This window comes from Scyliorhinus torazame, chromosome 15 (genome assembly GCF_047496885.1).
Source record: "Scyliorhinus torazame isolate Kashiwa2021f chromosome 15, sScyTor2.1, whole genome shotgun sequence".
NCBI classification, from domain to species: domain Eukaryota; kingdom Metazoa; phylum Chordata; class Chondrichthyes; order Carcharhiniformes; family Scyliorhinidae; genus Scyliorhinus; species Scyliorhinus torazame.
The window spans coordinates 140,654,311-140,673,801 of NC_092721.1; the positions used below are offsets into that span (position 1 = coordinate 140,654,311).

The window sequence follows — 19,491 nt, forward strand, 5'->3', positions numbered from 1 at the left end:
CAGGAATCCCGTCCTTTCAATTTCACGCTCCTGGCCTAAAAACCTGCCGATGAGAGGGTGTACAATTGTGGCCTACGTTTCCATCTGTGGGGAGACCAGAACTAGGGGCCACAAGTATGAGTGTCACCAATAAATCCAACAAGAAATTAGGAAGAACTTCTTCACCCAGAGAATGGTTAGAAGGTGGACCTCAATGCCAGAAATAGTAGTTGGACAACAACTCAGGTTTGGGCTGATAAGTAGCAAATAACACAAGTTCCAGACCATCACCATTTCCTGCAAGAGCAGGTCAAGTGGCTGGGAGTAAACCTAGCCACCATCTACAAGGCACAAGTCAGGCATGTAATAGAGTACACTTAATTTGCCTGCTTGAGTTGTAGCTCCAGCAATACACAAGGACCTTGACACCATCCAGGACAAAGCAGCCCATTTGATCGATACCCCATCCACCACCTTAAACATTCATTCCTCCACTGCTGATGCACTGTGGCAGCAGTGTGTACCATCTACAGGTTGCACAGCAGTAACTCACCAAGTCTCCGTCGACAGCACCTTCCAAAACCATGACTTCTGCTGCCTAGGATAACAAGGGCAGTTGATACACGGGAACATCACCACCTGGCCCTCCAAGTCACACACCATCTTGACTTGGAACTATATCAACATTTCTTTACTGTCACCAGATCAAAAACTTGGAACCTTCTCCCTAACAGCACTGTTGGGGTACTTACACTTCATGAACTGCGGCGGTTCAGGAAGATACTCAGCGCCACCTTTCCAAGGGCAATTAGGGGTTGTGAATAAATGCTGACCTTGCCATCACAACCCATGAAAAAATTAAAAAATGAGGATGAAATCTCTCCTCCATTTCCCAAAGCTCTTAGACGTCCTTTCAATGAGGCAAGTATACCTGATTTTTTTGTATTTTATCATTTAAAACTTGAGCAGCTCTGTCCTACGTCCTTTGCACCTGCTGTGCAAACAGTATGGATCCATTTTATATGTAGCAGAGCAAAAGTGAATATATTTTTTTTTAATGCATATAAAGGTTCCTCAAACACCAACGCTTTACATCTGACTCAAAAATAAAATTTAAATTGTATCCAGTAGCACAATGAAAAGTTTTTTGCAAAGTGCTTTTGCTAATATTAGGGTAAAGCCATTTTTCTCTTCACATTTTAATTAATTAAATATTTTTAAAATAATTTATCTTTCATACCTTTACTCAAAATTTTAACCCAAGTTCAACAAACATCAAAAACGTGTTTGGGGAAGCATGCAAAATAGAGCTGTGTTATTATCATTAGGAATAGAAAACAAGACAACAATAAAACTCTAATAGAATCAAGGTTCAGCAAACACATTCAATTTTTAAACCTTGTCCAATTACAGAAGGGAACTAAAGTAACTTTTGATACATTAAACTGAAAATCTAAATCAAATAATAGAGACAGGATTCCAGAACCTCAAATTAAGAAAATTATGGGGTCAATGTTAATGTATTTGGAATTCTGCAACAGTGATATATATATAATTTCCCTCAGCGAGCAGCAACTAAGAGTAAAAATGTCAAATGAGTACACAAGGGAAACTGCATGATCCATGCAAATGCAGGATTTGCAATCATACAGTCAGGACATATCACAAAGTAATATCAAGTGATGACAGACAACATCCTGTTTGTGAAGTTCTCCAATTGGGAGTTATTTAGCAACTGTACAAAGTAATATTATGAATCTTTTAAACAGAATTCCAGCCCTCTCCGAACTCATTATTTGAATCCCTGAAGCTTGGGCAGTAAATGTACTGTGTAAAATGGCGCTGTACCATATAGGCCAGGAAAGTCCCAGATTCACTCCAATCTGAGCTGAATTAGTTAATCTCAGCAGACAAGTGGCTGGCACAACAGCTAACCTCATCCTTCCCAGATAAGGGGGAAAAGTATAACATAGTAGAGCTTTCATTCCTGACAGCCATCCAGTGATAGTTGTAAATGTGTAAAGCTCAAGGGAGGACTGCACGACTCCCACAGTTGCACAGTCTGCCAACATTCACTGTCCAGACTTATTTAGAGATTAATTTATTGGGTAAAATATTGGAGGACAGCTGGCAGGCACCCTCAGAAAAACCACTAGTATCGTGGGGGAGGGAAATCAGAGAAGAAAAAAAATCTCTTTTCCAACCAGTGTTTGGGAATGGAACATTGGTTAACTAAACAATGGCCTTGGAAAACCTCAGGCATGATCTTCTGGCAGAACTGCAGTGGAGAAGTTGCCAGTGATCTTCAATCTTGAGTATCCAGGGTCACCTCATTTACATGGTAGTAACAAGTGGCCATTACGCTGTTATCTGCTTTGGTTATCCACCAAAAGAGGTAGGAAAAGCAGCATCAAATGATTGCATGGTGGGTTTGTGGTGGGATTTCGGGGAACAGAGATCAATCGTCTTCCCCCAATTCCAGAAAATGCAGTCATAAAAAGAATCGGCCTTCTTTGTATGAGGGACAATTTCTGAGGTCTTTCACGCCAAGACTTAAGCCTGCACATCTTGGCTACTTTGACCGCTTAGTTGTTCTGTATGCTGAGTTCATCCAGGTTACATAGCAGAAGGCAGGATATCTCTTGAGAAAATTCCTGGTGTCAGAGTTAATTTCCTCTTAGCCATGCCCCCTCAGACATAATGGGCCACATTTGATGCTGACTGAGTTCCACCCACGGGCCGATTGAAATTCATATTCTGGACTGAGATCCAGCATTTCTGAGTCCTGTCCTACTTTCTTTTTCTCTATTGCACTCATGCTCAACTTACACCATGAATATGCCACTGGTTCCGAGAAAATTTAGTGGTCAATATTTAATCTGTTACCCAGCAGAAATCAAAATCGTCAAGACAGAAGCATAACTTATTAAATTATTGACATATAGCAAAGTTGTAATATATATGTGACATACCTGATCACATCCAGCATTCACCAATTCCTGAAGCATCTGTCTGTTTACTTCAACACTGATAGATGAACCTGACTCATTTGCAAATGGCATCAGCGAGTTTCTGATTTCTCTGAGAGCTTTCTGATAAGGCCCAAATTTTGGGACTGGTCGCATCTGCTGCTGTCTGGTAGCATCCTTTCCAACTGTGGCTTTCGGGTCAAGCTGGGTTTCACTGATGGAGCCAACATTTAAAGCCTGACCGGAAGGTTTATGGGGTTGTTTCAACCCCTCCCGAATTTCCTGCAGTCTCTGGCGGCTGTTTCCAGCATACGAAGTGGCTGGAAATGTCTTTGGCCTCATCACAAAACCAACTTATGTTTATCATAAATAAGCTGTCTTTGGGTTTCTGGTGCTGCAAAGATTTTCAGAAAGGTAACGTTTAGTTTGCTGTAATCATTGTAGTTTTCTTCCTTTTACTGATGCCTACTTGTGGTCCTTAAATTTTTTTCAACATAAAGTCTACTTTGACTCCATTCTTATAGGCATCCTTACCTGAAATGTAGAATAACTCACAATAAGATTGCAACATTAACAGTTTACATTTACACAGCTCCTTTAATATAATAAAATGTCCAAAGGCACTTCAAAAGGAGAATTATAAAGGAAAATCAGACACTGAACCACTTAAGGCAATATGAGGACAGGTGACCAAAAACCTCTTCAAAGAGGAAGGCACTAGTGTGCATCTTAAAGGAAGAAAGAGAGGTAGAAAGTCAGCGATTTTTAGGGAGGGAATTCCAGAGCTTAGGGCCTTGGTTGCTGAAGGCATGGTCGCCAGTGGTGGAGCAAATAAAATTGGCGATGCTCAAGAGGTTATAATTAGATGAGCACAGGAATCTCATAGGGTTTGAGAAGATGAAGATTACGGAGATAAGGCGCAGCGAGGTCATGGAGCAATATGAAATGAAGGATGAGAATTTCAAAATCAAGTTGTTGCTTGATTGGAAGTCAATATAGATCAGCGAGCAACAGGGGAACGGTACTTGGTGTGGATAAGGATACAGCAATAGAGTTTTGGATTACCTCCACTTTACGGAGGGTAGAATGTGGGGAACTGGCCTGGAGTGTGTTGGAATAATCAAGTCTAGAGTGTATCAAAGGCATAAGTGAAGGTTTTAGCAGCAGATGAGCTGCGAAAAGGGCAAAGTCAAGTGATGTCACAGAGGTGGAATTTGATGCTCTTAGTAATGGTGCAGATGATCACTGTCTGTGTGGAGTTTGCACATTCTCCCATGTCTGCATGGGTTTCATCCCCACAACCCAAAGATGTGCAGGTTAGGTGGATTGGCCACACTAAATTGCCCCTTAATTGGAAAATAAATAATTGGGTAACTCTAAAACATTTTTTTTTAAAGTAATGGTGTAGATATGCGATTGTGAGCTCAACTGGGGCTGGTTTAGCACAGTGAGCTAAATAGCTGGCTTGCAATGCAGAACAATGCCAGCAGCACGGGTTCAATTCCCGTACCGGCCTCCCCGAACAGGCAATGGAATGTGGCGACTAGGGGCTTCTCACAGTAACTTCATTGAAGCCTACTTGTGACAATAAGCAATTATTATTATAACTTGGGATCAAATGTTCATTCCAAGGTTGTGAATGGTGTAGTTTGGTCTCGAACAGTTAGACAGTTGGTAGCTAGAGAATGGAGTGCTGACAATGGCTTCAGTCTTCCCAATATTTAATTGGAGGATGTTGCTGCTCCTCTATAACTGGATGTCAGATAAGTAGTCTGATAATTTAGCAACAGTGGAGGAGTTGAGAGAGGTGGTGGTGAGGTGAAACTGAGTGTCAGCAGCATACATGTGAAAACTAACTCTGTGCTTTTGGATAATCGTGCTGTTAGGTAATTTGGACAATCTGAATTCTCCCTGTGTACCTGAACAGGTACCGGAGTGTGGTGACTCGGGGATTTTCACAGTAACTTCATTGCAGTGTTAATGTAAGCCTACTTGTGACAATAAAGGTTATTAAATTAAAGATTATTATTAATTATCTCACCTAGGGACAGCACGTTGATACGATACAGGAGCATGCCAAGAATAGATCCTTCGGGAACTCCAGAGGTAATAATGCAGGAATGGGAAAAGAAACCATTGCAAGTATTATCCTGAATCTAGATAAAAATAAAATCAGACTTGTGCAGTCCCACCCAACTGGATGATGGTGGAGAAGCATTGGAGGAGGATGTCAAAGGCTATAGGCAGGTCAAGAAGGATGATGACGGACAATTTTATAGGGTGTCGTTTGTGATTAAAGAAAAATTAATTGCTTAATTGCTGACTAAACAGTCACTAGATTTATATTCACCTTATTTCCTCCAATTTTGTTGCTAACTTACACATACACATATATGAATCTTTTGAGGATGACAATAAAACATTTTTTAAAATTCTGATATTCCACGAATATTTTGAAATGTTGTATATTTTGACATACTTTTCTAAATCTATTTCAGAACATTCACAAATCTTCATTGTGAAAAATGTGTATGTTTTGAAAGCTGCTGAGAACATGTTATATTCTTTAACATGCTTTAGACCACTTGAATATTTAAGAACACAGGTTATCCCCCTCTAATATTACCCCCTCCACTCCCACAGCCACCGCTCCTCCCTATTTCTTTCCAACTCTCTTAAAAATGCTGACTCTTGTTGGAATACGGTTACACATGTCAGCAGAGCTGACTAGATCCCTCATGGACATTCTTTACAGATGGGCCAAGGCACCGAGACAGTCCACGTGAAAGTGGATGATTTCACAGCCAAGCTTCATCCTATCTTCCCCCAATGACTGCATAGGTATAAATTGCAGCAGCAAGCACTGGGTATCAATCAGAAAGCAGAAATTCCATGCTGTTTTCTTCTTCCAAGCCAGGCCTCTATTTTGCCCCATATCTGAGAAAAGCAATGCTACTCAAAAGCAGTATTTCACACTTGCATATTCTGTGGTTGAACTCTAGTTTTGCTGACATCACAGCCAACTTATTTTGTTTAAGGGTTAGCTTAGTCTACTAACACCATTCTGAGTCAAGCCCCATGATGAATATGTATCTCATCTGACACTTTCTACATTATGCTCTCCTGAAGGCTGTAATGCACTTTCAAACATTGTGAATGGCTCTATAAAGATGCTAGTCCTTTGGTCTGCTGTCCTCCTCTATCTTGACTATCTCCTATCATGCGTGAAATTTCTCATATCTACCTACAGGTTAAGGATAAATATGAGGTGCTTTGGCTAGGGTAGCACTTAAATCATCCTTAAATTGATCAGCGGGACACTGGTCAATTTCCTGTCTTATATATGCAGCGAAAGACAGGGTGAAGAAGTGCAGTATTCAAAAAGTGCAGTATTCAAAGAATAGAAATTTCAATGAAGAAATAAATATGTATTTTCCCATATGCAACCATTTGACTTAATAACCCAACATAGGATCAGAGACGACACTGAAATCAAGTCTTATACTCTGCATCTAGATCCCTAGACTTCAAAAGCACTAAGTAAGACTGGTTTACTATGCAGAGTGAAGTATGTCTGTATGTTCCATTCCCAACATTTTGTTGTCATCCCAACAGATCATACGGTCTCTGGAAAGTGATCAGGTTTCTATCTGACTGGAGTCAAAGAACAAAGAAATGTACAGCACAGGAACAGGCCCTTCGGCCCTCCAAGCCCGTGCCGACCATACTGCCCGACTAAACTACAATCTTCTACACTTCCTGGGTCCGTATCCTTCTATTCCCATCCTATTCATATATTTGTCAAGATGCCCCTTAAATGTCCCTATCGTCCCTGCTTCCACTACCTCCTCCGGTAGTGAGTTCCAGGCACCCACTACCCTCTGCGTAAAAAACTTGCCTCGTACATCTACTCTAAACCTTGCCCCTCTCACCTTAAACCTATGCCCCCTAGTAATTGACCCCTCTACCCTGGGGAAAAGCCTCTGACTATCCACTCTGTCTATGCCCCTCATAATTTTGTATACCTCTATCAGGTCGCCCCTCAACCTCCTTCGTTCCAGTGAGAACAAACCGAGTTTATTCAATCGCTCCTCATAGCTTATGCCGTCCATACCAGGCAACATTCTGGTAAATCTCTTCTGCACCCTCTCTAAAGCCTCCACATCCTTCTGGTAGTGTGGCGACCAGAATTGAACACTATACTCCAAGTGTGGCCTAACTAAGGTTCTATACAGCTGCAACATGACTTGCCAATTCTTATACTCAATGCCCCGGCCAATGAAGGCAAGCATGCCGTATGCCTTCTTGACTACCTTCTCCACCTGTGTTGCCCCTTTCAATGACCTATGGGCCTGTACTCCTAGATCTCTTTGACTTTCAATACTCTTGAGGGTTCTACCATTCACTGTATATTCCCTACCTGCATTAGCCCTTCCAAAATGCATTACCTCACATTTGTCCGGATTAAACTCCATCTGCCATCTCTCCGCCCAAGTCTCCAGACAATCTAAATCCTGCTGTATCCTCAGACAGTCCTCATCGCTATCCGCAATTCCACCAACCTTTGTGTCGTCTGCAAACTTACTAATCAGACCAGTTACATTTTCCTCCAAATCATTTATATATACTACAAAGAGCAAAGGTCCCAGCACTGATCCCTGTGGAACACCACTGGTCACAGCCCTCCAATTAGAAAAGCATCCCTCCATTGCTACCCTCTGCCTTCTATGGCCTAGCCAGTTCTGTATCCACCTTGCCAGTTCACCCCTGATCCCGTGTGACTTCACCTTTTGTACTAGTCTACCACTGAAGTAAGGCTCACCGGCCTGTAGTTCCCTGGATTATCCTTGCTACCCTTCTTAAACAGAGGAACAACATTGGCTATTCTCCAGTCCTCCGGGACATCCCCTGAAGACAGCGAGGATCCAAAGATTTCTGTCAAGGCCTCAGCAATTTCCTCTCCAGCCTCCTTCAGTATTCTGGGGTAGATCCCATCAGGCCCTGGGGACTTATCTACCTTAATATTTTTTAAGACACCCAACACCTCGTCTTTTTAGATCACAATGTGACCCAGGCTATCTACACCCCCTTCTCCAGACTCAACATCTACCAGTTCCTTCTCTTTGGTGAATACTGATGCAAAGTATTCATTTATATTAATGATTTGGATGAGAATTTAGGAGGCATGGTTAGTAAGTTTGCAGATGACACCAAGATTGGTGGCACAGTGGATAGTGAAGAAGGTTATCTAGGATTGCAACGGGATCTTGATCAATTAGGCCAGTGGGCCGACGAATGGCAGATGGAGTTTAATTTAGATAAATGTGAGGTGATGCATTTTGGCAGATCGAATCAGGCCAGGACCTACTCAGTTAATGGTATGGCGTTGGGGAGAGTTATAGAACAAAGAGATCTAGGAGTACAGGTTCATAGCTCCTTGAAGGTGGAGTCGCAGGTGGACAGGGTGGTGAAGAAGGCATTCGGCATGCTTGGTTTCATTGGTCAGAACATTGAATATAGGAGTTGGGACGTCTTGTTGAAGTTGTACAAGACATTGGTACGGCCACACTTGGAATACTGTGTGCAGTTCTGGTCACCCTATTATAGAAAGGATATTATTAAACTAGAAAGAGTGCAGAAAAGATTTACTAGGATGTTGCCGGGACTTGATGGTTTGAGTTATAAGGAGAGGCTGGATAGACTGGGACTTTTTTCCCTGGAGCGTAGGAGGCTTAGGGGTGATCTTATAGAGGTCTATAAAATAATGAGGGGCATAGATAAGGTAGATAGTCAACATCTTTTCCCAAAGGTAGGGGAGTCTAAAACTAGAGGGCATAGGTTTAAGGTGAGAGGGGAGAGATTCAGAAGGGCCCAGAGGGGCAATTTCTTCACTCAGAGGGTAGTGAGTGTCTGGAATGGGCTGCCAGAGGTAGTAGTAGAAGCGGGTACAATTGTGTCTTTCAAAAAGCATTTAGATGGTTACATGGGTAAGATGGGTATAGAGGGTTATGGGCCAAGTGCGGGCAACTGGGACTAGCTTAATGGTAAAAAACTGGGCGGCATGGACTGGTTGGGCCGAAGGGCCTGTTTCCATGCTGTAAACTTCTATGATTCTTCTATGATTTAGTACCTCGCCCATTTCCTCTGGCTCCACACATAGATTCCCTTGCCTATCCTTCAGTGGGCCAACCCTTTCCCTGGCTACCCTCTTACTTTTTATGTACGTGTAAAAAGCCTTGGGATTTTCCTTAACCCTATTTGCCAATGACTTTTCATGACCCCTTCTAGCCCTCCTGACTCCTTGCTTAAGTTCCTTCCTACTTTCCTTATATGCCACACAGGCTTCGTCTGTTCCCAGCCTTTTAGCCCTGACAAATGCCTCCTTTTTCTTTTTGACGAGGCCTACAATATCACTCGTCATCCAAGGTTCCCGAAAATTGCCGTATTTATCTTTCTTCCTCACAGGAACATGCCTGTCCTGTATTCCTTTCAACTGACACTTGAAAGCCTCCCACATGTCAGATGTTGATTTGCCCTCAAACATCCGCCCCCAATCTATGTTCTTCAGTTCCCGCCTAATATTGTTATAATTAGCCTTCCCCCAATTTAGCACATTCATCCTCGGACCACTCTTATCCTTGTCCACCAGTACTTTAAAACTTACTGAATTGTGGTCACTGTTACCGAAATGCTCCCCTACTGAAACATCTACCACCTGGCTGGGCTCATTCCCCAATACCAGGTCCAGTACCGCCCCTTCCCTAGTTGGACTGTTTACATATTGTTTTAAGAAGCCCTCCTGGATGCTCCTTACAAACTCCGCCCCGTCTAAGCCCCTGGCACTAAGTGAGTCCCAGTCAATATTGGGGAAGTTGAAGTTTCCCATCACCACAACCCTGTTGTTTTTACTCTTTTCCAAAATCTGTCTACCTATCTGCTCCTCTATCTCCCGCTGGCTGTTGGGAGGCCTGTAGTATACCCCCAACATTGTGACTGCACCCTTCTTATTCCTGATCTCTACCCATATAGCCTCACTGCCCTCTGAGGTGTCCTCTCGCAGTATAGCTGTGATATTCTCCCGAACAAGTAGCGCAACTCCGCCTCCCCTTTTACATCCCCCTCTATCCCGCCTGAAACATCTAAATCCTGGAACGTTTAGCTGCCAATCCTGCCCTTCCCTCAACCAGGTCTCTGTAATGGCAACAACATCATAGTTCCAAGTAGTAATCCAAGCTCTAAGTTCATCTGCCTTACCCGTAATGCTCCTTGCATTAAAACATATGCACTTCAGGCCACCAGACCTGCTGTGTTCAGCAACTTCTCCCCGTCTGCTCTGCCTCAGAGCCACACTGTCCCTATTCCCTAGTTCTCCCTCAATGCTCTCACCTTCTGACCTATTGCTCCCGTGCCCACCCCCCTGCCATACTAGTTTAAACCCTCCCGTGTGACACTAGCCAAACCTCGCGGCCAGGTCATGCATATACTGAGCACCAATTTGTTATCCTGCATTTATTTCTATATTTGTTGATTTTCTAGCATGTTATTTCGGTTGCTGTTTATTAATAAAATAACTCTTTATTTGTAACTACAGCAATGGTTTCCTTTGGGTAGCTAAGATCCTCTTTTTTGGAATTAAGACAGGAGTCCCAAGTAATTATTTGCAGGGCAAAGAAGCGGAAGGTAGTCTAGCTTCCCCACTATCGAACAACTGCCTTATTATATACAGTTCTGTGAATGGCAAACAGGGATGAGAAATACATGTTCTGAGCCAGAGTGGACAATTTCAGTTATTTCCTTCCTCTAAAGTGGCCACACCACAAAAGAATAAAACTCACCATAATCAAAAGAACCAGATTTTACTATCAGGAAATGCAAGATCTTGACCTTTTGCCCTCTGGATTGCAGTGTGAATACTTCTACTAACAGCATGCCAAAAGTAACATTACAAATTATAATTACCAAAAGACTCCACAAAAAAAATTAATAACTACCACATCCAGGCAAATAATATTATACTGGGAAGAAAAAAGAATTGTAGCTTAATATTTTAGTCAGTAGTTCTTATGGGGGTTCTTTATGTAGAGATTTTTAAAAACTTGATAAGGACCATTTAATAGAATGGTCCACTCAAGTACACAAAGCAATCAGTTTTGCATATTTCTGGCCAGTAGCTATGGAGTTAGATTAGAATACAGAATTTAAATTAATTGCCAGTTTAATTTGTTAATATTTGGTTAGTAAAAATGGAACCGTATTTATATTCTTGTATTTTCATTTCACTACTGGCACTGTGTTGAAAAATGTAAGCTATGCATTTAATAACAAGTTTAGGCAAGTTATAGCAATATTCCTTTCATTTCTTTTGCCTTTAACCCTGAATGGAACTGTGTAATATAGTAGTGTCAATCAAGGGGGCAATAACTTGCAGAGACTTAAACAGGAAAACAATGTGTTATACTTATTAAGTAATTAACAGTATTTACATTTCACGTGATAACAAGTGCCAACTGCCTGCTAATTATTTTCAGACATTGGCATACATTTTGTTGTAGAACTTGATTATAACATTTAACACATTTTTTCAAGAAGCATACCTTAATCACAAATAAATCATAATGGGTTACAAAATAGTTGTAAAACATGCAATTTTTGGAAGAATTCAAATATTTAACATATGTCATATTTGTAGTCACTTTTAATTCTCTATCAAAATGTAAACATGTTGACAACATTGCCTAAAATTGATTTTGCTGAACTATTCCCTCTTTGATTTATAATTGGATTCATAATACACAAAAGAATCTTTCCCCTGAAAGACAGGTATAATATAAACAAATGCAAACATACATGATAAGGCATTGTTGAACAACTGTGTTATATTTCCTCCTTTTTTCCTATAACTTTTTTCCTAAAGCTGACTATACACTTTGACTGCTCAGTAGCTTTTGGAACAATCACTCTATAAGATGGGTAAAGACAAAAATTTTGCATTTGAATCACCAAGAAATGAACGGGATATACTGATGTCCTGTCTTAACTGCTAGAAGAGAACTAGTTACCCATAGGAAAACACTGAAATAACAGTGCAAAGCATTACAGAAACACAGCCACAGGAATAGCTTGCTAATAAGTTACCAAATAAAGAAAAATACAAAAGCCTCGATATTGTTTTCAGAAGCTTTATATAACAGTACCCAGCCCACCAGAAATTTGATGAACTTGTGGACGCCAAGATTTGCAGACCCAGGTTTGAAAAGCTGTATTCCATGGGAATCTAGTAACCAAATAGAAATAACTAATGAAATCTAAATGGATTATAGTTATTAATTAGATTATCAAAGCAAATCAAACAATTTTTAATAAGTTTAGATGTAAATAATAAGAACCATGTCAGCTGACATCTTAACTGAGTAAACCACACCATTATTCTAATGTGAATGTTAGTACCACATTTAATACATAAGAATGACGATCAACACTTTCATATATATATTGTGTAATTATTGTTTTCAATAAGAACAATGTGCAAAGTCATTATAAACCACCATGATCTTAATCTACAGTACATATCGTCAAGTTACCTGTGATGTGCTCAACAACACTAAATTAAACCACAACCTTTAAAAAAAATCAGAATGACTACTAACAATCCATATGTAGCATCCTGGGGTTATCAATGACCTGAAACTGAACTGGACTAGCAGTGTCAGAGGCTTGGAATCCTACGACGACTAACTGACCTCCTGACTTTCCAAAGCCTGTCCACCATCTACAAGACACAAGTTAGGAGTGTAATGGAATACTTTACACTTGGCTGGATGAGTGCAGCTCCAACAACACTCAAGAAGCTTGACACCGTACAGGACAAAGCAGCCCACTTGAGTGACACCCCTTTCACAAACATTCACTCCCTCCACCACTGACCAACAGTGGCCATAGTGTGAACTATCTACAAGAAGCACTGCAGGGACTCAAGGCGGCACCTTGGGCACAAGGGCTGTTTAGCACAGGGCTAAATCGCTGGCTTTGAAAGCAGACCAAGGCAGGCCTGCAGCACGGTTCAATTCCCGTACCAGCCTCCCCGAACAGGCGCCGGAATGTGGCAACTAGGGGCTTTTCACAGTAACTTCATTTGAAGCCTACTTGTGACAATAAGTGATTTTCCTTTCATTTCATTTCACCTTTCAAACCCCCACAGCCACCATCTAGAAGGACAAGGGCAGCAGACAAATGGAAGACCACCACCTGGACGTTTTCCCCCAAATCACTCACCATCCTAACTTGGAAATAACACCATTTCTTCACTGTTGCGGAGTCAAAATCCCAGCACTCCCTCCCCAACAGCACTGTGGGGCAGTCCACCAAAGGCAGTTCACCACCACCTTCTCATGGGCAATTAGGGATAGGCAATAAATGGTGGCCTCGCCAGTGACGTCCACATCCCGTAAATATTGTTTTTAAATGGTGAAATAAGTTATAATATCGAATATACGAAGATTGCTCAAACAATTGGAATTAATTCAATAATATGTAATACAAAGTTGTTTATGTAAATTGTTTTGCGTTGTAATTGTCTGAGAAATCCCCACCAATATTCAGAGGGAAAATGAGCAACATGCAAGAAATGCTCGCAGTGCATAAAATAGAATGCGAGGGTACAAAGTGACCGCTATCAACAATGTTGCTTTGTGATTTTTCAAGACAACAGGAAGACACAGTAATCAAAATGGCATTCAGTTAAATTCTGCTTTATCTTGGGTGTATATGGGAAAGAGCCGGCGGTTTTTAAAAATACCAACGAAACATCGGGCTCGCAGAAATATGTCATTTTGGATCACAGCATGTTTTTCAGATTGTTGCGCCGGAAACAGTCCTTATATGATATGTACATTAAACATTTTGACCGTCGTAACTGTATGTATCAAATGCAGCACTGACATCTACATTGGTACCGATTGCGGTATTTAATCGACATGAAGAGTCAATCAAGTTTTTTTCCAAGAGGGGTTGAAAAAGAATCGCTAACATTCAAAAAGCAGCTTTCCCAACATATTTGACTGGGCTGAAATATTAATCCACCCACCCACCCCCGTCTGGTTGGAGTTTTTCAGATCAACGCCAAAAAGTTTGGGAACTGGGATTTAAACGGGGAAATGTGACACCGTCACTATTTATTTCAAAACTTTAAAACGAGAGCGTCAGCGGGGCAATTTAACCCCCCCCCCCCCCCCGAGCTTTGTACTGCACGGCTAACCCACCCAACCGCCAGAATTATCGATGACAGGCTCCCGAAAGCACGCCAGTCCCAGCCGCGCTGACTCCTTTGCGGCCCTCATTCAGCAGACATTGTCGGGCTGGCCACCGAGCTGTCATCGTCCAGACTTTTGGTCGTCGTCCCCACTCCAAAGGGGGGGGGGGGGGGGGGGGGAGAGAGAGAGAGAGAAGGTAAAAAACATCTTCGGAGACGGTTGCCGTGAGGATAAAGGAAATCAAAGGGCGATCGACAGGCTCTCTTCCCCCAATTCCCGTCGATCCTCTCCACCGCCGGGAAGATTCGTCACGTCGCCCAGATTTTATGGAGAGAAATTTTGCTTCACGTCAGTGGGGAGGAACTTTGTCAAAGAAAAAAATCAGGTGGCAGCGCGAGAGGGAATTAATTGAATACCTTACCGCTGCCTGCCATGGAGGAAATCTCTCTCTCTCGCGTTCCCTCTCCTTAACGGTGCCTTCAAACACAAACTTCTGCTGAGAAATCTGTCCCCGGATTAATGGAGTAAATGATGGCACTTTTTCTCTCTCTCTCTCTGCGCTAAGTTATGCGGGCCCGAGCCAATGGAAGGCAGCTCGTACCGACAACCCGCATTCCACAACCGGGAGAAAACAGGCTTCAATCCGCCAGCGTCCCCGAAAACCCAGCTTGCGTTCACCCGGCAGTGAACGGTAAAGTCCCGAGCATCGAGCCTGGGACAGCGTTCAACAACTACTCAGATAAACTATTAACAGGCATCGCGGCGCAATCATATTCCAGCAAGATAAACACTGCTCTTCTCACTGCATAGTTTCAAATTTTCAACTGCAGAAATAACCTAGGCCAAGGAATGTTAATACACGATCAACAGATATGTCAAATGCATTCCACTATTGAAAGGTAAGCTTTTCCATACTTGACAAACTGATTGGGTTGGGTTGTGCCGCTCCTGTAACGAGGTTATTTTATTTCCTTCCCCGTGTTTTTTGTCCAGTAATTTTAACTGTCGCCTCCTCAGTTAGGGTTTTTGATCAGACTCTATTTTCTCCTCACTGCTTGCCCCACGCCTCAGAATGTGGGTGGTGTTTCCGACGCTGCTGATGGACAGCCGCGCGCCACATTGTTTTCATTCCATTGGGGTCACGTGGCCGCCCGCGCGCGCTCACTCGCGCGTCGCTGCGTTGTTGGTGCTCGAGCTCTGAGCGTTCCATTCGCCGTCCGCACCGACATTCAGAACAAAATAACTCCGTGGTGCAACCTGACGCGCCTACAGGGCAAAACAAGACCTGCGGAGACACGCAGAACAGAAGGAGGCCGTTCGGCCCTACCCGCCAGTACTGATTCTTTGAAAGAGTTGTCCAATTGCCCCCCTCCCCCCTCCTGCTCTTTTCCCAATCGTCCCGCATTTTTTGCCTTTTCAAGTATTTATCCCATTCCCTTTTGAAATTGTCTTTTACCACCCATCAATGGCTGGCCGAACAGAATAGTCCCAGTACTTAATAATAACTTCGTTATTTAAAACATGCAGGAGAATACATTTTATATATATTTCAGGTCATACCAATTCACTGTGTTAAAAAAAAGTATTTTGATAAGGGTCCTCCAATTGCTTACTCTTGTGCCAGTGCGAACAGGTACTCCTTATTCCATCAAAACCCTTCATATTTTTTGAACACTACCTCAGGATAACAATCCCAGTTTCTCTAATCTCAATAACAAAAGTCTCTGGGCTATGCTATCATTCGATTATTTATTATCATCACTATCATTTTTTAAAAATATTCTTCCAGGACTTCCGGGTGCGACTATGCTGAGCTAAGTCGCACGTTCGGCAGCTCCCGCCAGAAATTGATTTTTGGGCTCTTTTGAGGGGCCCCAACGGCAATTGTTCGACGGTTCCCAGCGTGGGAAGGTGACAGCAAGGGAGGAGAAGCAAGATGGCGGCTGGTGGAGACCAAGCATGGGCGCTATGGTCGCAGGAGCAGCGGGAGTTCCTCAAACGCTGCTTTGCGGAGCTGAAGGCGGAACTGCTAGAGCTGATGAAGGCGTCAATCGACAAGCTGGTGGAGACCCAGCAGGCCCAAGGGGCGGCGATCTGGGAGATGCGGCAAAAAGCCTCAGAGAACGAGGATGAGATCCTGGGCCTGGCGGTGAAGGTGGAGGTGCATGAGGCGCTGCACAAGAAGTGGCAAGAAAAATTTGAGGACATGGAGAATCGGTCGAGGAGGAAGAATCTCCAGATCTGGGTCTCCCGGAGGGAGTGGAGGGGTCTGATGCTGGGGCATATGTGGTCACTATGCTCGACGCGCTGATGGGCGCGGGAGCTTTCCCGAGGCCCCTGGAGCTGGATGGGGCTCATCGAGTCCTGGCGAGGAGGCCCAAGGCCAACTGGCCGCCAAGGGCGGTAATGGTGAGGTTCCACCACTTTGTGGACAGGGAGGGTGTCCTGAGATGGGTCAAAAAAGAACGGAGCAGCAGGTGGGAGAACACAGAGATCCGAATATACCAGGACTGGAGCGCGGAGGTGGCCAAGAAGAGGGCCGGCTTCAACCGGGCTAAGACGGTTCTACATCGGAAGGGGGTGAAGTTTGGGATGCTGCAGCCAGCGCGAACATTTCAGATCGACACCACTACTTCGAGACGCCGGAGGAGGCGTGGACCTTTATCCAAACTGAAACGTTGGACTCAAACTGAGGGTTTGATGGGAGGGGGTGCCTAGCGGGGTTACTGTGTTTTGGGGGATGTTCTGTTCTGTTTTCTTTGGTGCTGGGTGGGGTTGGGCGAAATGGTTCGATGTTCGATGTGGGGGCTGTGTGATGTGGGCGTCAGTGTTGGAAGGACAGGGCCCCGCGGGGGTGGTTGGAGGCCCGGGGATGGGGAGTTAAGACAAAGCTGCAAAAAGGGAGCTGCGCCAGAGGGGGCGGGGCCGGCTTGGATGGAAAGCGCGGGCTTTTTCCTGCGCTAGGGAAGGAAGGGGTGGGGCTGGGGGAATGGCGGTACTGGAGAGGAGCACTCACTGATTGCCAGGGGGAGGTGGAGGGATTCTCACACTGGGGGGTCGATGGAGTGGCGGGAGTGTTGCTCGTTTTAGCCTTAGTTTATTTGCTCTAATTCTGTCACCTTTGCTCATGAGTCGCCAGGTATCTTTCTAATACCGCCACGTGGATCAAGTCCAAGTAATGATTAATAATGCAACACACCGCTTAATAAGAGTTAAATCAACGCTCATTTATTATATACAGCAATTAATACAATAATCCTACTTCGAGACTACTACCTACCACTACCAGGCCAATACTTAACTTTGGAAATGGCCCACCAGGTCAGGGAAACGAATGGTCTTTCGAATTGGTTCTGAGCCTGCAGGATTCAAAAGCTGGTACAAGTCGATAGTCAGGAACGCCTATCTGGTAGCGATTGCTGGAGTAAAACTTACAGTTTCTTGTAGAAGGGTCTCGAAGGTTGTGGGCAGGAAGAGAAGGGTCGATTTGAACTATTCTTATAGTCCCCAGGGGCTTCCCGCCTCTCGGGGCAGACCTTGTACCTGGTTCCAAGTGATTGGACTTGGTCCCAATCACTTGGTTCGATATGCTCCAATACTGGAGCGATTCCTTGATCAGGGGGTGGTCGTTTGCCTTTCTTTGTGTCAGTCCCTGCTGGCGCCAAGAGGTCTGGGTCGGCTTTATGTTGCTAATTTGTAGCAATTGTTCCCGGGGATGGCTGATTAAAATGCAGATGGCTGGGTTGTTGTGATGTTGATGGCTGCAGGTATCGATCTGGACTGACTTCCCCAGAGGTGAATACACTGTTTTACCTGCAGCTGTCCGTTTGAGTTCTGTTGGCTGATTTTCCCATCAGCCTCTTCCGTTCGCCATTTTAAATCGGGGTTTGACCATTCTAATCGGGAGTCAGCCATTTTACATGGCTACATACCCTCCTTGTGATCCTAATGCGAAGCGTGAGAGATCACATTAATTTGTTACTTTCCATTCCCTGACCGGGGGGGGGTGTTCCCTCCTACATGGCCTCTGCTCTGACCATAGCTATGCACAAAAATTTTTAACTAACAATTGTAAGGGCGCTATGCCAGACAGGGACATGCATTACAAAATAACAAACTTGGAACCTCTAATTTATCCTTATTACACTATACTCGCTAAACATTTCATTATCCTATCTTCCTCAAACATACAACAAACTCACATCATTCCATATAATCTTTCCTGGCTTGGCAGTCAAGCTCAGGATCATACAAGGTTTTTCATGAAAGGTTTTGAACATCTTTTTATTGACAGCAATAACGCAAGTGAATACACTTTATTGTTTTATTATAGATCGCGGGGGTCGGGGGACTGGTCGTAACCGAATATAGGGGATCTGATCCTATATACCGGGGTTCGAGCGTGGTACGCTCTCCTCCATTTACGTAGGCGCGTAGTCTGCACTACACAGCAGAGTATCGCCAACGCTAACAGTGCTTCGATCACGTAGGACGGGGAGTACCAGGTTATGAACCTGGAACACCAGGAAGATGCAGTGTCGCTGGTGACTGGGCTCTGGGTACTGCGGGGCAGTGAAACATTAACGGCTGGGAGGTTTGAAGTCATGGGGTTCGCGTTCACGCGCAACCAAATGTCCAAGAAAAAATGTTGATCACGATGAAGGAAGTCCTCATGGCTGTCCTCTTTCCTTTTCTTTCTTTGTGTTCTCTTTATTTTCTCCGATCCTGGAGCTTCTGGAGTTCTGTAAAAACAAGCATAGTACCTGTAACCATCTTTGTTTAATATCCGGTATGCTAGTGTGTCTGTCCTTTGGTGCCAATTATTCCCTTATAATTGGTCACTATGTGTGACTCCCTCATTTTTTTTTCAAAACAAATTTTAGGACACGGCACACTTCCCAATCATGAACCAGTGCTGATTTATCATCCAAATGTTCCTGGATGTAAATAGCAGATGGCAGCAACCTAAAGGTCGCCTAAACAAATAAAAACTTTTTGAAATGAAAAATGTCAAATGAGGTGTGTATGGGCCGCGACGGGTAAGATTTGGATGGAGTCCCCGGGTAGGACGGCTACCAATGCCGTATCTCCCCTACCCGAGCGTATTTGACCAGCGGGGGGGTCCCCAGGCAGGGCGGGTCTCACGCCGTTTCTCCACTGCCTGAGCAACCGACAAGAACGGGCAAAAATGTAGTCATCGTGGTGGGGCTGCCATAGTAGTTCTATCCCTTGAACCAGAAGAGCAGTTATGATCGGGCGTCTGATACCCGAACAAGTATCAGTTGAAAAGCTAG

General features: G+C 43.7%; 1 protein-coding gene across 4 annotated transcripts in view; it reads right to left on the bottom strand.

Moving 5' to 3' along the window:
- Positions 1–15,262, bottom strand: part of lats2 (large tumor suppressor kinase 2) — a 191,339-nt gene extending 176,077 nt beyond the window's left edge. The window contains exons 1-2 of one of the 4 annotated variants that reach the window (XM_072476837.1): positions 15,113–15,262; positions 2,952–3,482 (exon numbers count right to left, since the gene is read on the bottom strand). In XM_072476837.1, the coding sequence (XP_072332938.1) occupies positions 2,952–3,290 (339 nt within the window). In that variant the 5' untranslated portion in view covers positions 3,291–3,482; positions 15,113–15,262. The other 3 variants (XM_072476840.1, XM_072476838.1, XM_072476836.1) reach the window with 3 other exon arrangements.
- Between the last annotated feature and the right edge of the window lie 4,229 nt (positions 15,263–19,491).